Below are 26126 nucleotides of genomic sequence, written 5' to 3' on the forward strand. Positions count from 1 at the left end.
AGCGCTGAGCTGCTGAACTTGCGGACCAAAAGGTCCCAGGTTCAAATCCCGGGAGCAGAATGAGCACCCGCTGTTAGCCCCAGGTCCCGCCAACCTAGCAGTTCGAAAACATGCAAATGTGACTAGATCAATACGTACCACTCAGGTAAGAAGGTAACGGAGCTCCATGAAGTCATGCCAGCCACATGACCTTGGATGTGTCTATGGACAACACCGGCTCTTCAGCCTAGAAATGGAGATGAGCACCAACCTCCAGAGTCGGTCACGACTGGACTTAACGTCAGGAGAAACCTTTACCTTTACCTTTATCCACCTCCAAAGGAGTCTCAAAAACATAACTAAGAAGAATCCAGACTAAAACTTACATGCATACATCCAACTGAACTTCATGACATTATGTGTAAATAGGGCTTCAGTAATGGACAAAATGAGGACACTAACACCCAATACAAAGTCTGTCCCCCATGAAATTCTCATTTAGACCTCATTCATCAATGATCATTTATAAATAGCTTATGTATCCAAAAAAGGCAAAGGAAATTGAAAACAATTATCAGCATTTCACTCTTTGCAATGCTGAGTGTGAGAGATGTAGGCACATTTTTTGGGGGGAGGGGGGGATAGAATTCTTATTTGGGGTCATTTCCTGCATATAGTTTCCCATTCCCCTTCATAGCTACACATCTGTAAGTAAATATTCTAAGTATGAAACTGTAAAATAGTTTTTTAAAAAATATCCAAACCTTTTACTTACACTCTCTCACTATTTTAAAGATAAATCTCTGCTGTTCATGCTGCAGTAAAATTACATTATGTTACATATTACAAAATGCCCTAATGTAATTTGTTACTATTAATGTATTCAAAATATAGTGACTTGTTAACAATGTTCATCCTATTGCTTGCTAAGGAAACAAGCAACCACTTCCTAAAGTTAATTTGTTACATTGTATTGTAATATTCCTTAAATTAATTTTGAAATATAACTTCATTCTTATCATCTCCAAAGTAATTCATTATAGTTAACAGTATTATTTGAAACATGTTACTTTTACACTCTGAATCATAACCATGCTGACTAATAGCAGATATTCTGGAAAGCTTTACACTTTGACCGGAACGTACTGTGACTGAAAAGTAAAGTATTGATTATAGACCAATTCTGGGAGACATTTCAGAAATGAACATCTTACCCATGTCATCCCAAAAAGAAGTGGAACTTGGCCTTGTGTGGAAATATTATTTGTGCTCAAGAGAATAGTTATCATGCAATTTGCCAGATCTAAAATGTTTAGAATTTTGTGACATATAATCAAACAAAACTAGGAAGCCAAACCTAACTTACATATAATGCAGTTGTTCCAAGTAAATCTAGTTCCCAATATATCCAGTTTAATAAATAATTAGTTTCCTTATCAGAGACAAGTTAAGCGTTACCATCTCAAATTGCAGCAATCAATCCAGAGAAAATTAGGCATCTCTATCTGAATATCAGACTGTAAATAATCACTCAGTTCCATTATTTAAAAGAGGGTTGATAATTATAAAGGAAGTTACACCATGAAATGATCTGCAGCCAAACCAAAATACAATTAACCTCAGTGGAAACAATGGGTGTTCCCAAGGTACACCCGGCCACGCAGGTTTTCTTATGCTTACCCAACTTCTGGCAGCAGATCTGCACTTCTTTCTTGAATTAAAATTGGAGGCACATTAAACAAGGACTGTAATTCAAGTGTAACAATAACTGTAAGGAAATTACTTAACCTTGGGATCTACCCACACTGAGCATCAAATGAAGTCAGGTTATTCTATTTCCACTAGGAATACTGGGAGACACTACTGTATCTCTCCACAAGGAACTACATCATCCAAGGCACTGATGAGAGGGAGGGTTAGAGTTTCAAATTATGTAGAGTCGCAGCAGGTACCTCCCTTTTGTCAGCAGATATGTTTGGGATAAATTCACTCTACTTCCCTGTCCTCCCTAGCTCAGGAATTAATGGCTCGCTTTATGATGGAATTATCTCACAGATGTTTAATCTGGTTTCAAGATAATGTTCTTTGTCAACTGAATGATGAGTGCAGGTCTGAGGGCCAACCAGATGTGGAGTGCAACCATGTGTAAAGTCATGTGTGCCCTGGGGTTTGTTTACACATGGCTGCAGGTCTGTTTATTACAGAAAAAGCACATGAAGGAAGGGAGTAAAACACAATCACTGTGTCTTGCTGCCCTCCATTGCTTCAAGGCTTAGAATTTAAGACGGTTCCTCCAGATCAATTCCAATACTGGAAGCAAAAAAGGTAGAAACATTAAATTATGGAGGCAAAGGGCATGCTATGCAGCCAAGGCATGGATGGAGGACGGCTTGGGAATGGTCTACCACCTGACTTAAGGGAGGAAATAAAGAGGGGCTAGTTTCCAACCTTTCAAAGATATGTTTTTTGTGGAATGAATAGACCCCCTCAATTCCCATATTTATTCATAATCAGCACAGATACCTAGATACACATAGAATCATAGAGTTGGAAGAGATCTCTCAGACCATCCAACCCCCTGCCAAGAAGCAGGAACTGTCTCACCTGTTTGAATCAGACCCCCTTTGTTGTCTCAGAGGCAAAACAACTCCAAGAAGAACTCGACATTAAATGGAAAGAACTAAGAAAACATCCAGATAAGTATACAGTGTTTAGGTAATAATGCCACTTCTTTATATTTAATACAGTAAAAACTCTTAACCTTTTTTTTAATAAAATAGTTACTTTAATGCAGTATTTAAAATAAATTTAGAACATCTATCAGTATAACTGAATACAACAACAACAAAATGCTGCACTTTACAAACAAAGTAAAGATAAGCATTCATAATAAAAAACATTTTTTCTGGATCCCATCAATATTTTGCTGTTTAATGGTTCATAGTCAGGAGAACCATTTTATAAAATGCATTTATGATCAATTTGCTGCATTGGGATTACAATTCAGTAGAACATCAATACTTCTTTTCTCTCCCATCCCATGTAATCCAGAGCTGTCCAAAAATTCACTCTAGAAGGTTTATTCACAATCTGGCATAGATTTTTCACATAGAAAGTCAATGGGAAAGAGATATCATACTTCACCCTTTATAGGATTCCACTAACCAAAGTACAGTCTTAGAGCCTGCCCTTGTTTTAATTAACATCATTTTCAATTTTCCTAACAGGAAAACCATGGCTAGATTAAAAACCCAAAATACTGTCAGCAGTCCTGGTGTTTCAAAGTTTCACGGTTTTCTCCCCCAGCTAAATATATTTGTAGAATGGCATAGCAAAAAGCTGTAGGAACCTTTAAAAATAAAGATTTTAATTACATTCAGTTGCTGTCTTTCCTACACATTCCATTGCACACTTATGCTAACGCATTAAATATACAGTAAAGTGGAGGTTTTGTAGAAAAGTGCTAAATATGATTGCACGTGGATCTTTAGAACCAACTCCTTCAAAAGCTATTGGGGATAAAGAAATAAGCAGAAACTTCTGAAATGCAGCGTAACCATTTCTTTGATTCCCTGAACAGTTTTGTGCTCTTTCCCAAGTGCAACAGCAAATTCTTTCTTCTGCTATAAAGCCGAAGTCAAAAAAGGGGCAGACAGCTGCCAATGGCCTAGGAGCTGCCTCCACCTTATTTACACACACTCAAACACAGAGACATGGGAGGGCCGCACCTGTCCCTTTTCCAAAACAAAAACTAAACAAAACAAAAAACATGACCAGATGTTTCCTTCTGGATTTGAAAAAAATGAGAGACTATTCTGGACCTGAAACAGGCTAGGAAGTGGATTAAGCTTTCAATAGCCAACCAAACTGCTCTCTTTACATTGATTCTTGTAGGAAAGGAGCCTGGGGATCTTGGCAAGACAGTTATGCCCCGGGTATAATTGCCATCCCCTTTAAGAATAATTTCCAAGTCTTGTGATTAAATCCCTGATATTTCTTAAATATGTTCTTCCCACTCTGTAACACTGGAAGAAAGAAATCAAACAATCCTATATTTTGCATAAAGCAGAGTGTGTCTTTAACCTTGATATTCATCAAGGAGAATTCCCTGCTTTAAAGTCTACACACTGATGCAAAATTAAATGCATCTTAAGCCACTTTATATACTGAAAATTAAAGGACCATTCACCATTTGCTAACTGCATCCAATGGGATGCCATTGGGTTATTTGGAAAACAATATTTCTAAAGACCCATAGCTCATAGAGCTCCAAATCTGTCCTGAGCACTGGCAACACAAACCATGCCAGTAGGGCTTCTTCCTTTATCGAAAGTAGATTATAGATTTCACTTTGGCACTTCTTTGGCCTACACCCAAGTGGTTTCTCTTTCAACTATACCACAGAGCTCTAAAACTAGGCCATCTAGAGTGGTTGAATCCTGTAGGCAATATGCTGGCAAATTGGCAGACTGCTGGTTCATGATTAAATACATTCGTCATACCCTTCTTTCCTAACCACAATACTAGAGGCACACTATTCAGAGAACAGTATTACAGACAGATATATTGACAAATGTGATTGGCAAGAAACTAAATAGGACCCAAACCTATTTGTCTCAAAGGACATTCAAAAGTCAAACATGGATCCACTGTCCACTGAACAGTCTATTTATTGCAACTAACTGTTTTCCAGAACAGACTTCAGGATAGTACAAGCAGGTATTCTTTGTCAAGGAATGATGGTAAGTTGAAATGCAAAAGAAGCATAGCTGTTACTTCAAAAGACCTCGGTACAAGGCTAAGGAATGCTTCATCCCCTTCTCTTGTTCCATACAGAAGATCAAGTCCCTGAGGCAGATGCGTGTCATTCTTGGATGAAGAGGTAGCTTCACACGGTTGGATAATCTATTGACACCCTAGACAAACACAGCAAGAGAAAAAGTGAGCAGCTATTTCAAATCAGAATTCAAGACGTTCATCATAGGCAGCAACTTAAATAAGATATTACATAACCAAGATCTTGATGCTCAAGTTTCACTCATCCATGTTGTTCAAAATCTATAGAAGCGTCCTTATGAATAATTGTTGCCATATATTTAATTCTATTACTTTCCACTAGGAAAAAGTCTCAAAGTAGCTTACAAAAGATAGCATATGAAACATCATGGTTAATATAGTAAGTTAAACAAAAGAATATTTATAATCAATTCTACTGAAAGATACACAAAAGCTGAAGTATTCATTTCATAGAGTCATAGAATCCTAAGAGTTGGAAGAGACCTCATGGGCCATCCAGTCCAACCCCCTGCCATGAAACAGGAAAATTGCATTCAAAGCACCTGACAGATGGCCACCCAGCCTGTATTCTGTTTAAAAGCCTCCAAAGAAGGAGCCTCCATCACACTCCGGGAAAGAGTTCCACTGCTGAACAGCTCTCACAGTTAGGAAGTTCTTCCTAATGTTCAAGTGGAATCTCCTTTCCTGTAGTTTGAAGACATAATCTCCAGGGAAGCAGAAAACAAGCTTGCTCCCTCCTCTCTATGACTTCTCAATAACCTCCTTTTAATGACCAATCTTGCAATAGAAAAAGTATGCACACAATAATGGAGTTCAATGAAGACCACTTCATTTAACCTGAAACCTATTTAATTGTGCTGACCCTGGAAAAGAGCAAGATGGGGGAACAATCTAGTGCGGGACAGCTGAGTCCAGGTGTCAATACTGTACTTGACTTTTTCCTCAGCCTTCTCTTGAATGAAATCACTTGAGCCTTGGGAACAATCCCAAGCCAGGCATCTACTGGAAGGCAGGCTTGAGACATCTGCTCAGAAGAACTGAAGATCCAAAAAGTTGCACAGGGAATGGTCAGGCCTTATAAACCATTTGGTTCTACCCTCATACAACACATCATGATGCCTTGTTCCTTGATGTAACTTACACTGGCCTCTCTTATCATGGACGCCATCAAAGATGGCCTTTCCTCTGAAGTATCTTGCAGGTCAATGGCTGAATTACTATAAAGGTGAAAAACCAGATATATTCCCTTTCTCAATGTAGAACAAAGAACTAAAGCAAAATGCAAGATTTTGTCTGAATATTAATTTTCTAAGAATGTTCATTTATGAATGCAATTATAATTAAGGAGAAAAAATAAAGTTATTTTAAGCAACTAACATGGTGCCATAAAAATTAAGAGTCCACTATGTAGAACTGGAGCCCCGGTGGCGAAGTGCGTTAAAGCACTGAGCTGGAGACTGAAAGGTCCCAATTTCAAACCCTGGGAGCGGCGGGAGCAGCTGCTGTTAGCTCCAGCTCCTGCCAACCTAGCAGTTCGAAAACATGCCAATGTTGAGTAGATCAATAGGTACAGCTCCGGCGGGAAGGTAATGGCACTCCATGCACTCATGCCGGCCACATGACCTTGGAGGTGTCTACGGACAACGGCTGTTCTTCGGCTTAGAAATGGAGATGAGAACCAACCCCCAGAGTCAGACATGACTGGACTTAACGTCAGGGGAAAACCTTTACCTATGTAGAACTGCAGCTTAGGTTCTGGAGTAAACTTGGATTTCCAGGTTTATTCCAGGTTAAAAAAAACACCTGCAAAGATCTGGACCTTTTAATAAGGTCAAGATCTTTGCAGGTGTGTGATGTGTGGAGACTGCTCCCAAGATGAACATCTGTGATCTCAGGACCAGTCTCCACACGGATCCTGCTTCCATGCACTTAAACAGTGTCCCCTCCTTTGCCCTTTTCTACCTTTAAACAACAAAAAATTAGGTAGTTCTTAAGGCCAGAGTCTTCAAAGCACTCCACTGCGCCTGGAAATGGCGCAATGGAGCTTTCAAGAAGGGAGGGGGAAATTCCCCCTTGAGAGTTCTGCTGAGTGATTTCCAGGCACAACGAAGCAGTTTGAAGCATCAAGTCTTGGCAACTACTTAATTTTATGTTGTTTAAAGGCAGAAAGGGGGATAAGGGGGGGGGGGTTGTGCTCATACCCTCCCCACCATGCCAAATCAGCATCAGAATGAGAGGGAACGTGGTGATACCCTCGCCTACAAACTTTGGCTTTTGCAGCCTCAGATTGGCTGCAAACTCGAGAGAAACCAGTATTTAAACTACCCGTCTCTCTCGGGTTTTCAGCCTGCTTAGAAGAGCCCTGAGTACCAGTTACATTAGAAACTGTATTCTAGAACTTTATTCTGCATCAGAAATATTTTCACAATGTTATTTTCTCCGACTGTCTTCAATTGGTAGTAAATTCTTGATGTTGAGCCACTTCCACACTTTGTGTACCTATGAATGTTTTGACTGAATGTAATTGGGTCTCTTTCTGTAAGCTCTATTTTTGTTGCCATGAAACAAATGAGTTTATTAGCTGTAATTAGCAAATATGTTATCACTTCTCAATTTTAAAGAGTCTAGCTTTCTACTACAGTCGCTACACTCTCCATCATGAGCTATTATGAATCCTGTTAGCCCCAGCTTCTGCCAATCTAGCAGTTTGAAAACATGCAAATGTTGAGTAGATCAATAGGTACTGTTCCAGCAGGAAGGTAACTGCGCTCCATGCAGTCATGCACATCACATGACCTTGGAGGTGTCTATGGACTACGCTGGCTCTTCAGCTTAGAAATGGAGATGCGCACCAACTCCCAGAGTCGGACATGACTAGACCTAATGCCAGGGGAAAAACTTTACCTTTTTTTATAGTGTTTCATATTGAGGATTCAAAATTTGTCAAAATGGGTTGCTGAAATAGTAACATCTTTGCTTTCTGACGGTTCAACATATTCAAACTTCATGCACAAAATTATTAAAATGTGCATAAAATTACCTTCAGGCTCTTTTTACAAGGTGTACATAAAGCAGCAATTTTATATTTAGACATGTTTCCACCTACAAGATATCTCATTATGTATGTGCAAGTAAACCTGAAATACAGAACACTTATGGTCCAAGGATTCCATAGGATGCACCCACACTGTTAAAATGCAATCCTAGTGCTATAACTGTGTGGTATACAATGGCCTCTATAAGTTTTGTACCAGAGTCTTCATAACCCCTTATTGTGGCTTACACTTCTTGGAGTTCGAGTTCAGAACATCTGGAAGTGGGACATGTCTATTATATTCATCTGAAAGATCTTAAGGATTAAAGTTAACTGCAATCTTCAAAATTTGATAACAAGCATATAAAACAAACATATGCAGCAAAAAAGTAAAGAAAGGGGGGAAACAACATACAACTAAGAGTCAACAAACTTAATGAAGGCACACTTTAAATAGTTTACATGATCTACTTTTCAGTAAAAGCATTTTCCTAATGTAACAGATTTGTTGATTTAAAACAAAACAATAACAGGCCATGTATAGCGATGTTCGAGAAGTATTCTCTCCTGACGTTTCACCCACATCTATGGCAGGCATCCTCAGAGGATGTGAGATATACCTCACAACCTCTGAGGACACTTGCCATAGATGTGGGTAAAACGTCAGGAGAGAATATTTCTGCAACATGGCTATACAGCCCGGAAAACACACTACAACCCTGTGATCCCGGCCATGAAAGCCTTTGACAACACATAAAACAATAACAGTATCATTGTTTGAAGCTTGCCATTTGTTTGATGGCTTGAAAAAGAACAGGGACAGAAGGAAGATTATGGGCTACTTACCATGGGGGGGGGGGTGTCCTTCAGTCCTGGTAAGCCAGGAAAGGGTCACAGTTCAAAGAAAAGCAACTTCTCAAGGAGGTGAAGAGGGTGGAGAGAACTAGCTTTGTAGTACAGCTGCCATTACAGGGTTGAAAAAGAGGTCAATCCAACAGGATATGGATGGAGGCCCCAGGCAATATTTTAAATGAAACAAACCCTAGGGGACTCTGAACGATCTAATAGTTGTGTCCTTTAGAAATCAAAGAACTTTGGGGAGGCGGAAGTATTTACTTTCTAAACAGAGATTAGTCAAGACTTACTACTGAGGCATTCACACACAAATCCAATGATTCTCATTTATTGCAAAACAAAGAGCATGTTAAAACACTGGCTCCCAATATGCAGTCCTCCCCCTTTAAAGAAAAAAAGTAGCAGATTAAAGTTTCTGCCAAGAGTTTGATTCTGCTACAGCTGTATTTTGGCCACCTTGAAATCCTGCATTAAGAGAAAAGTGGGATATAAACTGGGTTTTTTTAATGTATTTTTTGAGATCAAATGTTTGTGGCAATATTTCTAGGAATTTGGCCAAAATGTGCTTATTATAAGAAAGAGACAAAAATTACTAGTTGCTCTTCAACCATGATAATAGATTGAGAGTTTCTAGAGAAGAAGGGAAACCCCTTCCAAGACTAGTGGTTGGTACCATTCTCATGGTATGAGGTCAACACTGGGTATAACTCAATGATAATTAAACCTTGTACCTTTGCCCTGTAGGACTTATGGTCATGTTCAAGAATGTCTCTTGTAAATTTGGGTTTTTATAATTTTTAGTTCATGTATTTTATGAAGTATCTCACTTCTACTTTTCCAACTGCTTCCTTTCCCTGAAAGCATGAGCTCATAAAGTCATTAGGCCGTTTGTGTTACCTACCTACTGCTTTCAGGTCATCAGAGTCAAAGCCAAGATTTGCTAATTAGGAGCAATAGTTTCAACTGGGTTCTCAAGGGAACTGGCTTCTTCCAGAAACTAAAGCAGCTCTGGGACTATCAATTCGTAGCTGGTTAATAGGAACCACTTTAGATTGCTAAAGGTTTTCAGTTATATAAGCTGGGAGCTGAAGTTGGCCTGATATTCCACAACAATACTGTCTGTATTTCAGTATTTTGTTACTTTGCTTCCAATGTTTCACTTCAGTGAGAACCCTATTTAGGTAAGTGTACCTAGGGTTTCCTTTGACTGTATGGATCATAATAAATTGTAGAAAGTTCTTGGTGGTATGGGGATATCAAGTCACCTTGTCTGTCTTCTGTGGGATCTGTATAACAACCAAGTAGCAACAGTCAGAACAGACCACGGAACAACAGACTGGTTCAAGATTGGGAAAGGAGTATGGCAGGGCTGTATACTCTCACCCTACCTATTCAACTTATATGCAAAACACATCATGAGACATGTGGGGCTTGATGAATCCAAGGCTGGAGTTAAAATTGTTGGAAGAAACATTAACAACCTTAGATATGCAGATGATACCACTTTGATGGCTGAAAGCGAGGAGGAGCTGAGAAGCCTTTTAACCAAGGTGAAAGAAGAAAGTGCAAAAGCTGGGTTGCAGTTAAACATCAAGAAAACCAAGATTATGGCAGCCAGACTGATTGATAACTGGCAAAATAGAGGGAGAAAATGTGGAGGCAGTGACAGACTTTGTATTTTTAGGCACAAAGATTACTGCAGACACAGACTGCAGCCAGGAAATTAAAAGAAGTTTACTTCTTGGGAGGAGAGCATTGACCAACCTCAATAAAATAGTGAAGAGTAGAGACATTACACTGGCAATGAAGGTCCGCATAGTTAAAGCAATGGTATTCCCTGTAGTATCTATGGATGTGAGAGCTGGACCATAAGGAAGACTGAGCGAAGGAAGATAGACGATTTTGAACTGTAGTGTTGGAGAAAAATTCTGAGAGTGCCTTGGACCACGAGAAGATCCAACCAGCCCATACTCCAGGAATTAATACCCGGCTACTCACTGGGCGGAAGAATTAGAGGCAAAAATGAAGTGCTTTGGCCACATCTTGAGAAGTCAGAAAAGCTTAGAGAAGAGAATGATGATGGGGAAAATGGAAGGAAAAAGGATAACGGGCTGACCAAGGGCAAGATGGATGGATGGGATCCTTGAAGTGACTGGCTTGACCTTAAAAAAGCTGGGGATGGCCGACAGGGTGCTCTGGCGTGGGCTGGTCCATGAGGTCACAAAGAGTTGGAAGCAACTGAACAAATAAACAACAACCTAAGGTTAGTAAAGCTTTATCACTTTTTCCATACTGTGCCTTTTCCCAAATATTACTTGATATATTTTATATATTTTATTCCTATTCTTTCCATCACTTGATAACAAACCCACCTCTTCATAAGGCTGGGTGTACTTCATTTCAAATAGGTTTGATACTAAATCTATGAAATAATCAAGTGGCAGTGTGCTGGTTTTTAGTACTTTTGACCTATGAGTGGAGCAGATGGTGCTGGTTTTGCTCCTTAGTTCCTTCAGTGCAGAGAGACATCCTGATTGAGTCTGAGTTAAATGGAAGAAGAGTGACATTATACAGTGGTTATTAGATCTTGAGCTTCTCCTTTTGTCTCTACCCGGTCAGGTTTTTTATAATCACCACCATCATTTACTTCCTATCTTTCTCCCAGAAATGCATCCAGGGGTCTTAAGGCAAAGTTCTTGAATCAATGACACCTTTGCCATATATAGTATTTTTATCTTTGATATTGAAAAACCTTGGGTACAATTTTATTAATAGGAAGTAAAATCACTGAATTCAATGAAGCCAAGATGTCTTATGCCAGTGGTTCTCAACCTGGGATCCCCAGATGTTTTTGGCTTTCAACTCCCAGAAATCCTAACAGCTGATAAACTGACTGGGATTTCTGGGAGTTGTAGGCCAAAAACATCTGGGGACCCCAGGTTGAGAACCACTCTCTTATGCAGTAATTCCCTCTGTCCCAATTAGGAGTGGATTAGCTGCATGGTTAGGATTTTGCATGCAGCAACGAAACCAGAAGGCTAAAACAATCAAATACACATAGTGTCGCACCTCAGATTAGCTTCACCTTGCTAAAGACACCAGGCTGCACACAGAACGTAGTCTTTTGTAGTTTATTAGGACATAGGCAGTAAAATAGTTCATAAAAGGTAAAAGTTCAGTTCCAAAATATATTTACAAAACAAGGCTGTAATCATCAAATCCATAGAAGCATAGGCATGAAACAAAGTCCTTTCAAAGGAAGCCAAAGTCCCAGCAACGAGAATATATCCAGGCTATGAGATAATACAAGAACGCAGACTTGATACAGGAAAGCAGACTTGACTCTAGCTAAGAAGTTGCTTTTGACAAAGATCTCTCTTTCAGCAGACTGTCTTAATAGCATAACATGAAGGCATTTCTTTGCCCTTTGACCTCCCTCTTATTTGCTATTCGGAGGCTTCTACGCATCCCCCGAAATTCCAGCTGACAAGCGCGATCGAGCTCAGCGGCCTCATTGTCAAGGCCACTGAGCTCGTTAGTGTTATCAGAGCTACTCTCCCCTTCTGCTGCTTGCACCTGAAAACCATAATCAGAAACAACCTCATTTCTTCCCATGGGAAAAACTCCCTGCTTTTCATCTCCCACAGCAGGAACCCTCTGCACCTGAATCCCAAAATTCCCATCAAAGTCATCTTGAAACTCATCCTGAATCTGAATCCCATCATTAGGCACTTGCATCCCAGAATCCTCATCAGAGTCACACAAAGGGAAAGGCTGAGTCACAACACATAGTTGGAAGGAAATTCTAAAGTTGTATAAATATATTTGAACTCGTATTGTTTTAGTTTGACTCAAGCACCACTACAATTATATCACACTGTTTTGTTACCCTTGTAAGCTTACACTAACTGCACAACAGATTTTGTGTGTGTGTCAGAAGCAACTTGAGAAACTGCAAGTTGCTTCTGGTGTGAGAGAATTGGTTGTCTGCAAGGACGTTGCCCAGGGGACACCCGGATGTTGATGTGGGAGGCTTCTCTCATGTCCCCACATGGGGAGCTGGAGCTGACAAAGGGAGCTCATCTGCTCTCCCCGGATTCGAACTGCCGACTTGTTTAACCCATTGCGCTACCAGGGGCTTCTGCACAACAGATGAGAATCTCCTATTGGGATAAAAGGTCTCAAGAAAAATCTGCCAATGAAAAGTGTATGTGTCTGAGATTATAGCTGCTTTAATTTTAAGAAAATGCATATCTTCACTCAAGCTAATGCTTCACTAAACTGTCAAAGGTCTCCAAGAAACTAGTGTTACTATTCAGTTGTGGAGCCTTCCTCTCCCAGCTTTCATTGTGACATTTGTACAAGTCTTTTTAAATGTAACCAACAGAGTGTTTTACATATTGAGACAAATTACTGGAAATGTAGTGTCAGTTTATTCGCTATTATGCCCAAGATTCATGTATGCATGTCACTTTCTCTAGCTACATCAGATCCTTAATCTTTACCTGGAGGTAAAAATACTGTACAAAGTGTGTCATGTTGACTTAATAGACAATTATTAAACTGAAATATTCTGGCTCTTTGCCACTTCATTTTAAGCAGCCCCTCATCAAAATTATAAATTCCTTGACCCTTCACATGTCATCAACATTTGTGTTACCAATATATTTAGCCTAAAGCTACAATACAATTAGTCATTTAAATTGCAGATATCTTTCATACAAGAAAATAATTAAGTTTTCATCTCTACAGGAACCGCATTCTATGGACCAGTGAACTGCATTGCTTAAATCCATGAATGGCAGCCTGGAATATTTTAGTCTATTTACATGCAAAGATTTTATGTCAAGCACATGGCCTAAACTGACAACTGCTAGGGAGCTGGGAATTGAAGCTAAAACTCTATCCTTCATTGGCATAGAAGTGTGTTTTGCAGCACACATAAATAATGAAGTTCCTACTCCTTAACCTCGTTCAACTATACATCTTAGTTCAACAGATTATATGGATAGCCCTTGCATTAAAAGAACATCATCATTAGCATCTCATTTCCATAATCCAGCATGTTCAAAGAGGTCTGACAGTTTTGAAACTTGTCTCAAAGAAGTCCCAGACATCTTCATTAATAGGGAATTGTGGAAATTTAGTCCCCAAATAGATTTGTAGGCCAGAGGTTCTCTATCCCTACCTTAGATTTATCTGCACATTTTTCTAAAAGCAGTCTGAGCCTTGTTTCAAAACACTACATCAAACATATGTATTCTGTGTTCTAGTATGTGTGTGTTGTGGCAGGTCCATAGAAACCAGCAACTGGAAATTTATTTTATCGAGTACAATTGATGTGAAGTTGAATACGGACTGACTCTGACTTTTGGCTCAATTCTACTGGTCCTGTTGTAATGGTCACACCGTGTTTTACTATTTTAATTGGATATGATATTGGCTTTTAAGTGTGTTCTACGATTGTTGGTTTTTACTACATTTTGTATTACATGTGGCATTTAATTTTGCCATTGTGTAAGACTGCTCCGGGTCCCCCTGGGGGAGAAGAGCGGTATATAAAATAAATTAATTAATTAAATTAGATCTATAACTAATTTGACAGTTTAGAGACTACTAGTAGTTCACTTTCATTCTCTGTCTGCCAAGAAACCTGTGTGCTTAATCCAAGGGATGAGACACATCTGATATTTATGTTGTAAGAAATAGGGATTGCCCATTGCTTCTTTGTTCCAGAATTTTTGGGGATTACTTGAGAACATCTCTAGTTGTAATACAATACTTGCACCTTCAATGCGATAGATATGCTTAAAAACTGTGTGCATGCCTCCAAATTACCTACTTTAGGAATGTTCTTAGTTATGATCTAATATCTCCCATCACCTCTGAACTAGTCAGTCTCCCCCAAGAAACTATAAGATGTTAAAGGTTCAAAGAAGCAAATTCATCTCCCACCCACACTAGTTAGAGTTTTCATTTTTATTCCCCAGTCAACACAATATCCCTTGGATTCTGCAGGATACTCAACATGCAGAACCAGAATCAATGTGCTACAAAGCCTTTTATATGTGGCACCATCAATGAGCTATTTTGTTCCTTGGTCCAAGTTTTCTACCAGCAATACTTTACAGAACCAAAGTTATGTTTTGTTCAGTAATATTTAGGAGTATGAGTAATAAGAAAAACACAAAAGAATGATAAATATATGTAAGAACTGTATGGATGGAAACCACTCAATATGTTACAAGAAAGGCAGATTCCTAGGTCAAGATCCTGTTCAACACTGATAGAAAATGAAGGTCCAAATGAGGCAGTAACTTGGGAGATACGATTCTTCTTCTTTTTCTTCAGTGTTTGTCCACTTTATTGGTTTGCTGGCACCATTTTATCCTGTTGTGCACCCTGGTCAAGGTGTATGCCAGCAGTCTTCAGAACATTGTGCAATGTGTCCAGGCTTCAGTCATCCCTTTGGTCTCTTGCCCGGCACTTCTATATCAAGAGCAATCTTGCAAATGGGGTGCGTCTTCACCTCGGCAAGTATGGCCATACCATCCAAGACATGATTCTCGTAGTTTGTCCACAATTGGAGCAATGCCAAAGCAGATGTCATTGTTGCGGATGTGGTCAAGGTGTGTGATGGCAGCTACAAATTGTAGCATCCTCATCTCCATAACACTGAGGCGGCATTCTGCTTCCTTTGTTGCCAGCCAATATTCGGCTCCATATATTGCAGCAGGCCTTATGACAGTGCGATAGATTTTTGATTTTAGTCCATCGGGCATTTTCTAGTCACAGAGTACACCAAGCACCATTTCATCCAAGCCGTGTTAATCCATGTGGTGACTTCATCAAAAAGGTTGCCATCTGAAGTTATCATCGATCTGAGAAACTTTAAGGTGTTGACTTTTGGGAGATCCAACCTGTCCACCTGGATGGTACAAGTCTCCTCCTCGTTGGTCGTCAGGTACTCTGTCTTTTTGATGTTAAGGTGAAGATTGAATAGTGCCAACCAGTAATATCATGCTTGCACTTGATGTTCAAGTTCTTTCTTGTTCTCATGGGTGATATGACACATTGCCATAATGCCCCGACAGAACTTTGACTTCTTTCATAATTTACGATTATGAAATTTCAATTCAATTCAAATCTGTTCTGAACCCGCTAGAACCTTGTTCAAAGCACAACTTACTTCTTAACTGCTGAGTTTGTGTTTGAAAGGACCATCTAAAGTGATGAGCTACACTGCTAAAAACTCTAGACACTTAGCATTTTAAAGAATGCTTGGTCCCTAGTTCTCAAAACTGAAGAACTCTTAACAAAGGCTCCTGTTGGGGAAGTTAGACTTCTTGCACAGTACCTAACATCCTTTAAAAGAAAGTAGTAAGAGAGCTGTCTTATTTGAAGGAATATCTAATTTGGTTGTTTTCAAGTTTTAATTCCTTATACAACATCATAGTGAGCTTATTGACCTAAATACCCATATTCAAATATCAGGATGCCTTGTTACTCACTGAACATTTATACCCAAATTAATGGCAAAGTTCCAGAGGATCAGGTTATGCTGCTTTAAGAGTGATACAATCAATAATTGGAATCAGACATGTGCGTCAACCTGCTGTAGTCTTGACATCTGCCTTGGAAACCTGCATCTTTGTACTCAAGTGATTCAAGTTCTACATATTTAAATTTTTCAGGTTTTCCGGGGATTCCTAGTATATACAGACCCTGAAGCCATATTCTTCTATTTCAAGGCCATCCTTTCATCTCTGAACAGAGTAGAATACTGTTTATTTATTAGGATGTTTTGTTTTCCTTGTTTGCATGTACTGCAAGCAGCTGCTTCTTTTAAAATGATTTCCAAAAGATTATTTGATTTTGAGAAATATTTGAAGATCACAACTCTTTTTATATACAACCACATGTTTGTACACATTTTCTGATCCACTTTCAACACATACCTGTTACATTTCAACTAGCAACCCCCCTCCCTCAACAGGAATTCATCATTACAGTGAAAACAGCTGTCACAATCCCCAGCACACAATAAGCATGAATTGGAAGATTTCACTATGTGACAGAATGGTTTGTGTGAAGTATCTTTTTCTAATTTCTGAGTGAACATATATAAGCAGAAACAGCCTGGAGCAAACTGGCTGGCTCTTTCATACCTCTAAGATATGAGTAAATGGACTACACAGAAGTACCATAAACTACGAATGATCCAGGAGACACACTGAAATGTTCCAGGAATGAAACAGATTATTTAGTGAAATGATCAAGAAGATTTACAAATGTTTGCAAGCAGGGTGGTGGCAGGACCAGTTATAGGTATCACACAACATTGTGTGATAGGGACCATCCCCTAAGATGATGGTCCTCCTACTGTGCTGGTCTCCACCTATGTGTAATAAAGCTCTTCACATAAGTGGCTTGGGTCCAGAATATTTGAAACATCATATTCTTAGATTTTTGGGTGGGCCCTTCTTTCAGTCCCACCTTGCTGGATGCTGATCATAGAACCACAATGGAGGACCTGGAGCAGAAGTGTCAAACTTGTGGCCCTACAGATGTTTGGGTTTCCAACTCTCAAAAGCCCTAGCCAGCTTGTCCAATAGCCAGGAATTTTGGGAACTAAAGTCCAAAACACCCTAAAGGCCACATGTTTGGTACCACTGACCTAGAGAGTCCTAGAGAGAACATTTTAAATCAAAACCATAAATAATCAAATTTGCAAAAATCAAAATTATAAATGTGAAGGGGCAACTATACATGACAAAATTATATTTAAGAAAGGAGCCCTCTTGAGGTTAATCCATATATGGATTCAAAATATGGTCAACACACTTTTCTTTGCAAGCCAAATGTTTTAATCATGTGCTGAAAATATCTAAATGCAACACACACATTCACACTTCACAGGAATAATCACAAAAGATGCAACTCTTTGACAAGTGTTCACTGTGACAAATCCAGGTACACCTCTGCAGAGAATAAAGTGACTGGGAGGTGCTTTCTTAACTAAACACCAGTAACTTGCTATATTTTATATGCACTTCCATAAACTTAAAAGGGTATGTACAAGTTGTCTCAATGAATGTTCCCATTAATGCAGTACAAAATGTTGAGTTCTATTGTTCTGATGCATTACTCCATTGCTATGAGCATTTTTTCATGGACAATGTTAGGTAGGATTACAACACAAATGTTTAATATGGTGTGAGCCACAACAGCGACAGCAAGAATATGTCCAAAGGGCAGCCATTACATACCCTCTAGAATTATATAAAAGTAAAAGCTATGGATAATTGCTACCTTGCTCTTTTGTAGCCTTTGCCTACTTAACAGTAAACACAATGATTTACCTAATGAAAGCTTAATGGTAAAGGGAGGGACCTGGGAAAGTTGCTGTACCAAGCTCATGATTTCAAATCTTTTAGTAGTAATTAAGGGAGATAAAAGCTCATGCTACATACATAAGAAGACAGGCACTAATTTATTAAAATTTCAAGGTACACACCCAAGCTTACAGGCAAGTTAGCATCCTCATCTACGGATTAATTTGCTTCTGTTGTGTAGTCAAGATGTTGTTCTACCATAGCTGCTCTGAGAAGCAGATAATCACAAGTAGTGTTCATCTGTTCTCTTCTACAGTCCTTAAAGTTTAAGATCTTTCTTCTTAGAATCAGGCACAGTCACTCAAATCTCAACTGCACAGATGTTCAAAGCACCTGAACACTTTGTAGCAGAAGCAGGAGAGATAGTTAAAACTCAACTTGCTTTCATCTCTCCACAACTTCAGCATAGTTGTAGTCCTATGTTCACTACACAACACTGGCTCAATACCTGGCAGTTGATACATCTACTCAGGCTCAATTGTCCCGTTCATTTTTTCAGTAGGTGCATCCGTATTGTAGAATGCAATTTGATATCAATCCCAATGCTTGAAATCTTGGAAACTGTAATTTTACAAGGCCTTTAGCCCACTCTACCAACAAGTGCTAGTGCCTCGCAAAACTGCACATCCTAGGATTCCACATCATTAAGTTACAGCAGTTAAAGTGGTGCCAAACTGCAATGAGGTGCCAAACTGCACCCAGTGTTTATAAAAAATTTTAGTGAGCCTAACAAAGGAAATTGAAAGTCCTGAATTTGGTTTCTTCTCATTCCGGTCCTTTTTCACATGCCCCATTTCCCTAGTTTTAAGATTTTTAGAATATGCAAGTATTGCGATGGTGCAAATACAGTAGAGTCTCACTTATCCAACATAAACGGGCCGGCAGAACGTTGGATAAGCGAATATGTTGGATAATAAGGAGAGATGAAAGAGAGGCCTATTAAACATCCAATTAGGTTATGATTTTACAAATTAAGCACCAAAACATCATGTTATACAACAAATTTGATAGAAAAAGTAGTTCAATATGCAGCAATGCTATGTAGTAATTACTGTATTTATGAATTTAGCACCCAAAAATTACGATATATTGAAAACATTGACTCCAAAAATGCGTTGGATAATCCAGAACGTTGGATAAGTGAATGTTGGATAAGTGAGACTCTACTGTAGCTGAAAATGACAAGAAAAGATGAAAATTTTGTAGGCAAACTTCTGTATTTGCAAACTCTTTATAGGTTGGAGTGGGGGAGGGGGATATTTTCAGCAGATCACCACTCTACCTTTTTGGGATGTATTTTGAGATTATTTTTATATATTTTGAAAAATTTCATTGAAATAACACAAAGGTAAGCATCAGTCAAGAAAAGTGTTTCTCTGTTGAGAACAACATAGACCCCCAATTACCGTAATGTGAGTGAGCATTCATAAGGCTTTCTAAAAAGAAGTGTGTTTTAGATAGTGAAGGGTTGATTTTTTTTCTTCAAAAAACAAATCAAAAACTACACAGGCTAGGTGTTCTAAAATGTATGATAACTGCAGTCAGCCGTCCACATTGGCCAGGGTTAGGGCAGGCATGAGCAAAGTTTTTGTGGTCCCAGCCGGGTGTGTGTGTGTGTGTGTGTGTGTGTGTGTGGAAACATACTAGGTGGGAAGAGCCCGGGAAAGGACAGGGCCAAGAGCGGGCAGGGCAGAGACTGGGTCATCCTCAGGTTGTCCTCCCAGCATAAGGACAGGGCTGCTTGTCCCATTATTATACTGGAGGAAGGTGGGACATGCGGCAACTGCCCCAATCCTCCTTCCCATCCTACTCCCCTGATGCTCAGGCTGTCCTCTTGACATTATGCCAGTAGGAGGGCGAGACAGGCAGTGGCTTAGTATGCTCCGGATGGCTCTCAGCCACCATGTGCCTTCCTCGAGCTGTACTCTCAGCAAAAGGATGGGGTCGCTCACACCATCCTTATGCCGGAAGGAGGATGAGACACCCAGTGGCTGAAGTGCTCCAGAGGACTCTCAGCTGCTACGTGTCCCCATATTTTTGACATAAGAATGTGAAGGGCCACCATGTCCTTATTTCAAGAGGACAGGGAAAATGGGGGCGGCTTAAGGTAAGCGCCCAGGGGGCCACATCCACCCCTGGGGCATAGTTTGCCCATGCCTGGGTTAGGGGCACAAGGCAACTATGAAATTGAAAAACCTAATAATAATAATAACAACAACAGCAACAACAACTTTATTTATATGCCACCCTATCTCCTCAAGAGGACTCAGGGCGGTTTCCAACATAGAAAAACATTCAATTGCTGAATAGAAACCATACAACAAATTAAACATGGTAAAATAATTAACATAAAGCAAGAACATACAATTCAAAACAATCACAAATATTAAAACCCACTTTCAAGTCGCTATATATTATATCAGGGACTGACTACCTGGTCTAGGAATTTCTATGTCTTACAGAATGATTCCATGGTAAACTTTCGCTGAAAGCTGACCATAAGAACCACAATGGGGACCTAGAAGTTCCCAGATAGAAGTTCTCTGTAGAAATCTGTAGGTCCTCTAGTATGACTGGAGGAAGGTGACTATAAAGTAACACTGAAGGATTAAACATTCCTTGAGTTAACAGTTTAAATCAAATCGATGAATAACCACATCCACAAAAGCTTAAACCGCAAATATGGAGGGATGACTGTACATGGAAGTGATAGGTGGGGAAATAAATGTGAGATGCTTTATGAATACCTAGTAACTAGTGTAAAATGACATTTGTACAACAAGCATCCCAATATCCTTTTAAATTACAGTCATCACACTAATAGGAAATGGAGGAACCCTGCTCTACACTCATACTGCATTTTGCTGCAGGAGCACTAAAATGATCCTTCACAACTGAGTACACTATACTATTGAGCAAACTTCTCTGGATGCCTAACAATTGCTTCATTTCCTATAAAAAGAATAAAAATACTCAGCTATATGAGATGCCCCAAAGGAGGGAACGCCTTCTACAAAAAGCAGAAACAAGGTTCATCAGTTGGCTGATTTGTAACCTGAAGAGCAAACACAACATTACTGTACGTACCTCCAGTCCAGAGGCAAGGCTCGAGGAATCCAGCGTCCTCTTCTTTCTTGGCCCAATAGCTGCCAGAGCTGCAAGATTAGCTTCCCTTTGCTGCATCTGTGCAAACTCTAATTGCTGCATCTAATTTAAAAGGAAAAGAGAAATGTTAAGGAATAAGGTAGATGCTAAGTATGCTAAGTTACAGCTGGGCTCAGTCAGCTTAGACTTTTGACTTTCCTTTGCATTTTGCTGAGCAAGAAGGGTAATGATTTTGAAGACTCTACCATGTTGTAATGTGAACCTGTATAGCTTTCCAAAGCAACAAGCAAATTAACACAATGTATACTTAATGGCAATATACTCAAGATCACAACACATTAGGACTAAAATATCTACATCAAGAATTGTTTTGTGTAGACGTTAGTATAGGCCAAACTACTCAAAACAGTATTTAACATAAACAAACTGTTATGATTGAGCCTCGTGGCTCTGTTTCTGATAGGCGTGGGCGTAAGACTCCTCGAGAGTCGGATACTCTCGAGGAGCGAGAGAGAAAAAGACTGCGAGACATATTTGCAGCACCCTCTGACGAAGAGTCTTTCGAAGGGTTCACGGAGAGAATGGAGGAAGGGCTGGTTAGCTCAGAGGAGGATGAGATGGATTGGACTCGGGTAAGGGAGGAATTGGGGGCCACTGGCCATGATGGGGCAGAAGATGAATGGGGACCTTCAGGATTAGACCCATGGCGTAGCTGGAGGGATGGGACGGGATCCACAGCTGGAGATGCTGTTGGGCGTAGTCAGAGGTGTTCCAGCTCTGACGAGGAAAGTGATGAGGAAACGCCCGGGTTAAGGAGGGCAGCTGACAGTGATGAAGATTTGTAACTGGCATAAAATGGGGCTTGGGAGCAATTGCAAATTGCGTCGGGCAAGGTAATCTGGGCAAACGCTTGGGATTCGTGTGTGTGTGTGGGACGCTTCCCTGAAGACTTGTGTGCTTTCCTGTGCTGAGACGTAAGTTGATTGGAATCCAGGGTCAGACGGCGGGAGGGATTGTGTGGGCATTTGTTTGTGCAAACCTGTGCTTACTCTTATTAGCTTGACCTTCCGTCGTCTTCTTGACGGACGCCATCTCCTGCTTTGAGAACTCGGACTGAACTGACCACGGCTTGTCTTCCCCCCTTCTTGGACTTGGAAAAACTACAAACGTCTGCTTCTGGCTTTGATCTACGGAACGGAACTGGTCTACTCTACTGCTAAAATCCCTGGCTGATTTGTTCGTGTTGGAATCCTGTCTGCTGTGTGTGTGGGAGCGACGCAAGTTACTCTAAACACAGTGTTGGCAGCAGAGAGGAATCTGCTGCCAATTAGTTGCATTCTTTGTATCTTTTGTTCCTTGGCTTTCGTTTTGTTTATACCCAGGCTGAAGAAAGCAGTTTGTTTTTACCCGGATTAAACTCCAGTTTAATCCGGTTTATCTTTTGAACATTTACTTTTGCCCCTTTTTGCTCCTAAAGGCAAAAATTGCCTGGCCCTTGTGTTTTACGGGCATTTTTGAGTTCTGTAATCTAATAAACTCTGTTACTTTGAATCTTGTGGCGTTCTGTCCTTGACAGATTGCCCGACGCCATAAAAGGTTTATTGCAGCAATAAACCCGTCAGGAAGACGATGGATGAGTTAAGGGCCAAATTAGACCAATTGCAAACGGCTGTGACCGTTAGCCAAACAGCTCATGCCGTGAAAGGACATGTTTTGACTCCTGAACGCTTTGACGGAACCAGGTGCAAGTTGCCAACCTTTTTGGCACAAGTGGAGCTTTATTTTTCTCAGCTCAGTGTTCATGCTTATCCTACAGACACTAGCAAGGTGGCCTTTATTTTGAGTTTGTTGACCGGTCCCGCAGGACAATGGGCCACTAATTTAGTTTTGGGAAATGACCCAGTCAAGGACAATTTGAATAATTTCAAAAAGTTGTTAACTGATACTTTTGGGGATCCTCTCCGCACGGAGAACGCTGGGTGGGCTCTGTATCGGTTGAAACAGGGAAAGGGGACTGTTTTGGATTACTTAAATAAGTTTAACCTGTATCGCCACCAGCTGGATTGGGGGGAAAATGCATTCATGCTTTTATTTACTGCCGGGTTAAGTGATATGCTCCAGGATGAATTAGCACGCTTGGAGCCGGCTGAAAGCTGGGACGCCTTAGTAGCTAAGGTGCTGCGTTTAGACGCAAGGTTCGAGGCTCGTAAACATTCAAAAGCAATGTGTGCGCCACCCATGCATGTAACCAGGGCACCTGTGGTGATGGGGGAAGAGCCCATGGAGCTTGGGGTCTTTAAAAAACTGTCTACAGAGGAAAAGAGCCGTAGGAGGCAGCTGGGCTTGTGTTTGTACTGTGGGAATGCTGGGCATTTTGCCAAAAGTTGTAATGTGAAACCTTCCCAGCTTTCGGGAAAAGGCCAGCCCTAGTGCGACGTGAGTCCAACGCACTAGGGCTCCTCAAGCAGTCAACTGAGGGGAGGAAGCATGTTTTCGTACCCATTACATTATCTGTTGGGGGAAGGGAACTTGTTTCTACTTTGGCACTGCTGGACTCAGGAGCCACGGTCTCCTATATAGATATTGAGTTTGCTAAGAAGCATGGCATTCCTAGAGTGCGCAAGGCATGCGACGTGTGGGTGGAAGGAGCAGATGGGAGACTGCTGGAGACTGGGGTGGTTAACCAGGAAACCTCAGCAGTAACGTGGGAGGTGCAGGGAGTAACGGGAACGTTTGTGTGGGATATTACGAGCTTGCCTAGATATGATGTGATCCTGGGGATGGATTGGCTAGCTGTAGTAAACCCACAAGTAGATTGGGCAACACGTAAAGTGATCTTAAAGAGGCAGGATTGTTGCACTTTAAATGTTACTCATTCTGATATGGAGGGAGTGCCTGCTGAGTATGGGGAGTTCTCTGATGTATTTTGTAAAAGAGAAGCGGACAAATTACCACCGCACAGGCCATATGATTGCGCCATCAAGTTGGCAGAAGGTGCGAAACTGCCAGCAGGGAGGCTGTATGCCTTGACTGTACCGGAAAGGCAAGCTTTGCGGGAGTTTCTAGATGAAAATTTAGCCAAGGGGTTTATTCGCCCCTCTAGTTCTCCAACTGCGGCACCAGTATTCTTTGTAGCCAAAAAGACTGGGGAACTTAGGCTGGTCTGCGACTATCGGATCCTAAACAAATACACCATTCGGGATAGGTACCCGCTCCCTTTAATCTCGGAACTGTTATCAAGGGTGCAAGGGGCTAAGGTCTTTACCAAGCTTGACCTGCGGGGGGCCTATAACTTAATCCGTATACGGGAAGGGGATGAATGGAAGACGGCATTTAACACGTGTTTCGGATGCCACGAGTTCCGAGTCATGCCTTTTGGGCTTTGTAATGCTCCTGCGGTCTTCCAGAGGTTCATGAACGATGTGTTCAGGGACCTAATTGACCAATTTTTAGTGATTTATTTGGATGATATCTTGATTTTTTCTAAGGACGAGAAAGAACATCGTCAACATGTCAAGCAGGTTCTGCACCGACTGCGGGCTAATGGGCTTTTCGCCAAGGCTTCCAAGTGCGTCTTTCATGTGCCTGAAGTGGAGTTCCTAGGTCATGTAGTGTCAGGTAGGGAACTTAAAATGGACCCACATAAGGTTGACGCTGTCAACTCATGGCAGGAGCTGAGGACTAAGAAGGATGTACAAAGGTTCTTAGGTTTCGCTAATTACTACCGGGAGTTTATTCCGAATTTTGCAAAGCTCACGGTACCTTTGACGCAGCTTCTGCGCAAGAAACAGCCATTTGTGTGGGGGCGGGAAGCTCACGAGGCATTTCTACAACTTAAGTCTAGTTTTCAATCGGACAACATACTAACCCATCCTGATGTTGACAAACCGTTCGTGGTAGAAGCGGACGCTTCTAGCTACGCGTTGGGGGCTGTATTGTCTCAGAAGGATTCCTCAGGGACCTTGCGTCCCTGTGGATTTTACTCGCGGCAACTAACACCCTTCGAGCAGAACTATACCATATGGGAGAAGGAGTTGTTGGCGATTAAGGTGGCGTTTGAGGTGTGGCGGCACTGGCTTGAAGGGGCACGGCACCAGATCGTGGTCAGGTCTGATCATAAGAACTTAGAGCACTTGCAAACAGCAAAGAAGTTAAACCAGCGTCAAATCCGCTGGGCTTTGTTTTTCTCCAGGTTTAACTTCAAGGTACAGTTCGTGGAGGGGAAGGCAAACTTGCGGGCCGATGCTTTATCCCGCAAGCCAGAATTTAAGACCAATGAGCAGGTTGTGTGTCAGACCATCTTGCCTACTGCCTCGCTGTGTGTTGTAGATAATGAGCTCGGGTTACATGACCAGATCCTTGAGGCTCAGAAAGATGATGTGTGGACACAGGAGCAACTGATGCTGCTCTCAGCAGGTAACCGTACCATACTGCCGCATCTCCAAGATCAAGACGGGGTATTGGTGCGTAGGGGGCAGGTTTACGTACCAGTGGGGGCCCTCAGGTTGGAGGTGATTAGAGCCCACCATGACGAACCCATGGCTGGGCACTTTGGCAGGTTCAAGACCGTACAGCTTATCACCAGGAGCTACTGGTGGCCAAAGATGCGGCAAGACATTCTGCGCTTTTGTGACAGCTGCGCCGTTTGCCAGCAGAGTAAGACGCCTGTTGGGCGCCCTAGAGGGTTGTTGTCGTCTCTACCTGTTCCGGAGAGGCCATGGCAAATCATTTCCATGGATTTTATTTCAGATTTGCCTAAGTCTGGGGGTTATACTTGTATTTGGGTGGTGGTGGATTTATTTAGTAAACTGGCTCATTTTATTCCTTGTTCAACCATTCCGGCGGCCCCTACGTTGGCCTTACTATTTACTAAGCACATCTATCGTTTGCACGGAGCACCCGAGGTGATTATTTCCGATAGGGCTCCGCAATTTGTGTCACGCTTTTGGAAACACTTCCAT

General features: G+C 41.0%; 1 protein-coding gene across 1 annotated transcript in view; it reads right to left on the bottom strand.

Moving 5' to 3' along the window:
* Positions 1-976: 976 nt before the first annotated feature.
* taf4b (TATA-box binding protein associated factor 4b) overlaps positions 977-26126 on the bottom strand; it is a 94923-nt gene continuing 69773 nt past the window's right edge. The window contains exons 14-15 of the mRNA XM_062980433.1: positions 21148-21267; positions 977-4895 (exon numbers count right to left, since the gene is read on the bottom strand). Of these exons, the coding sequence (XP_062836503.1) occupies positions 4752-4895; positions 21148-21267 (264 nt within the window). The 3' untranslated portion in view covers positions 977-4751. The remainder of the gene's footprint in view (positions 4896-21147; positions 21268-26126) is intronic.

The sequence above is a fragment of the Anolis carolinensis genome, chromosome 4 (assembly GCF_035594765.1).
Source record: "Anolis carolinensis isolate JA03-04 chromosome 4, rAnoCar3.1.pri, whole genome shotgun sequence".
NCBI classification, from domain to species: domain Eukaryota; kingdom Metazoa; phylum Chordata; class Lepidosauria; order Squamata; family Dactyloidae; genus Anolis; species Anolis carolinensis.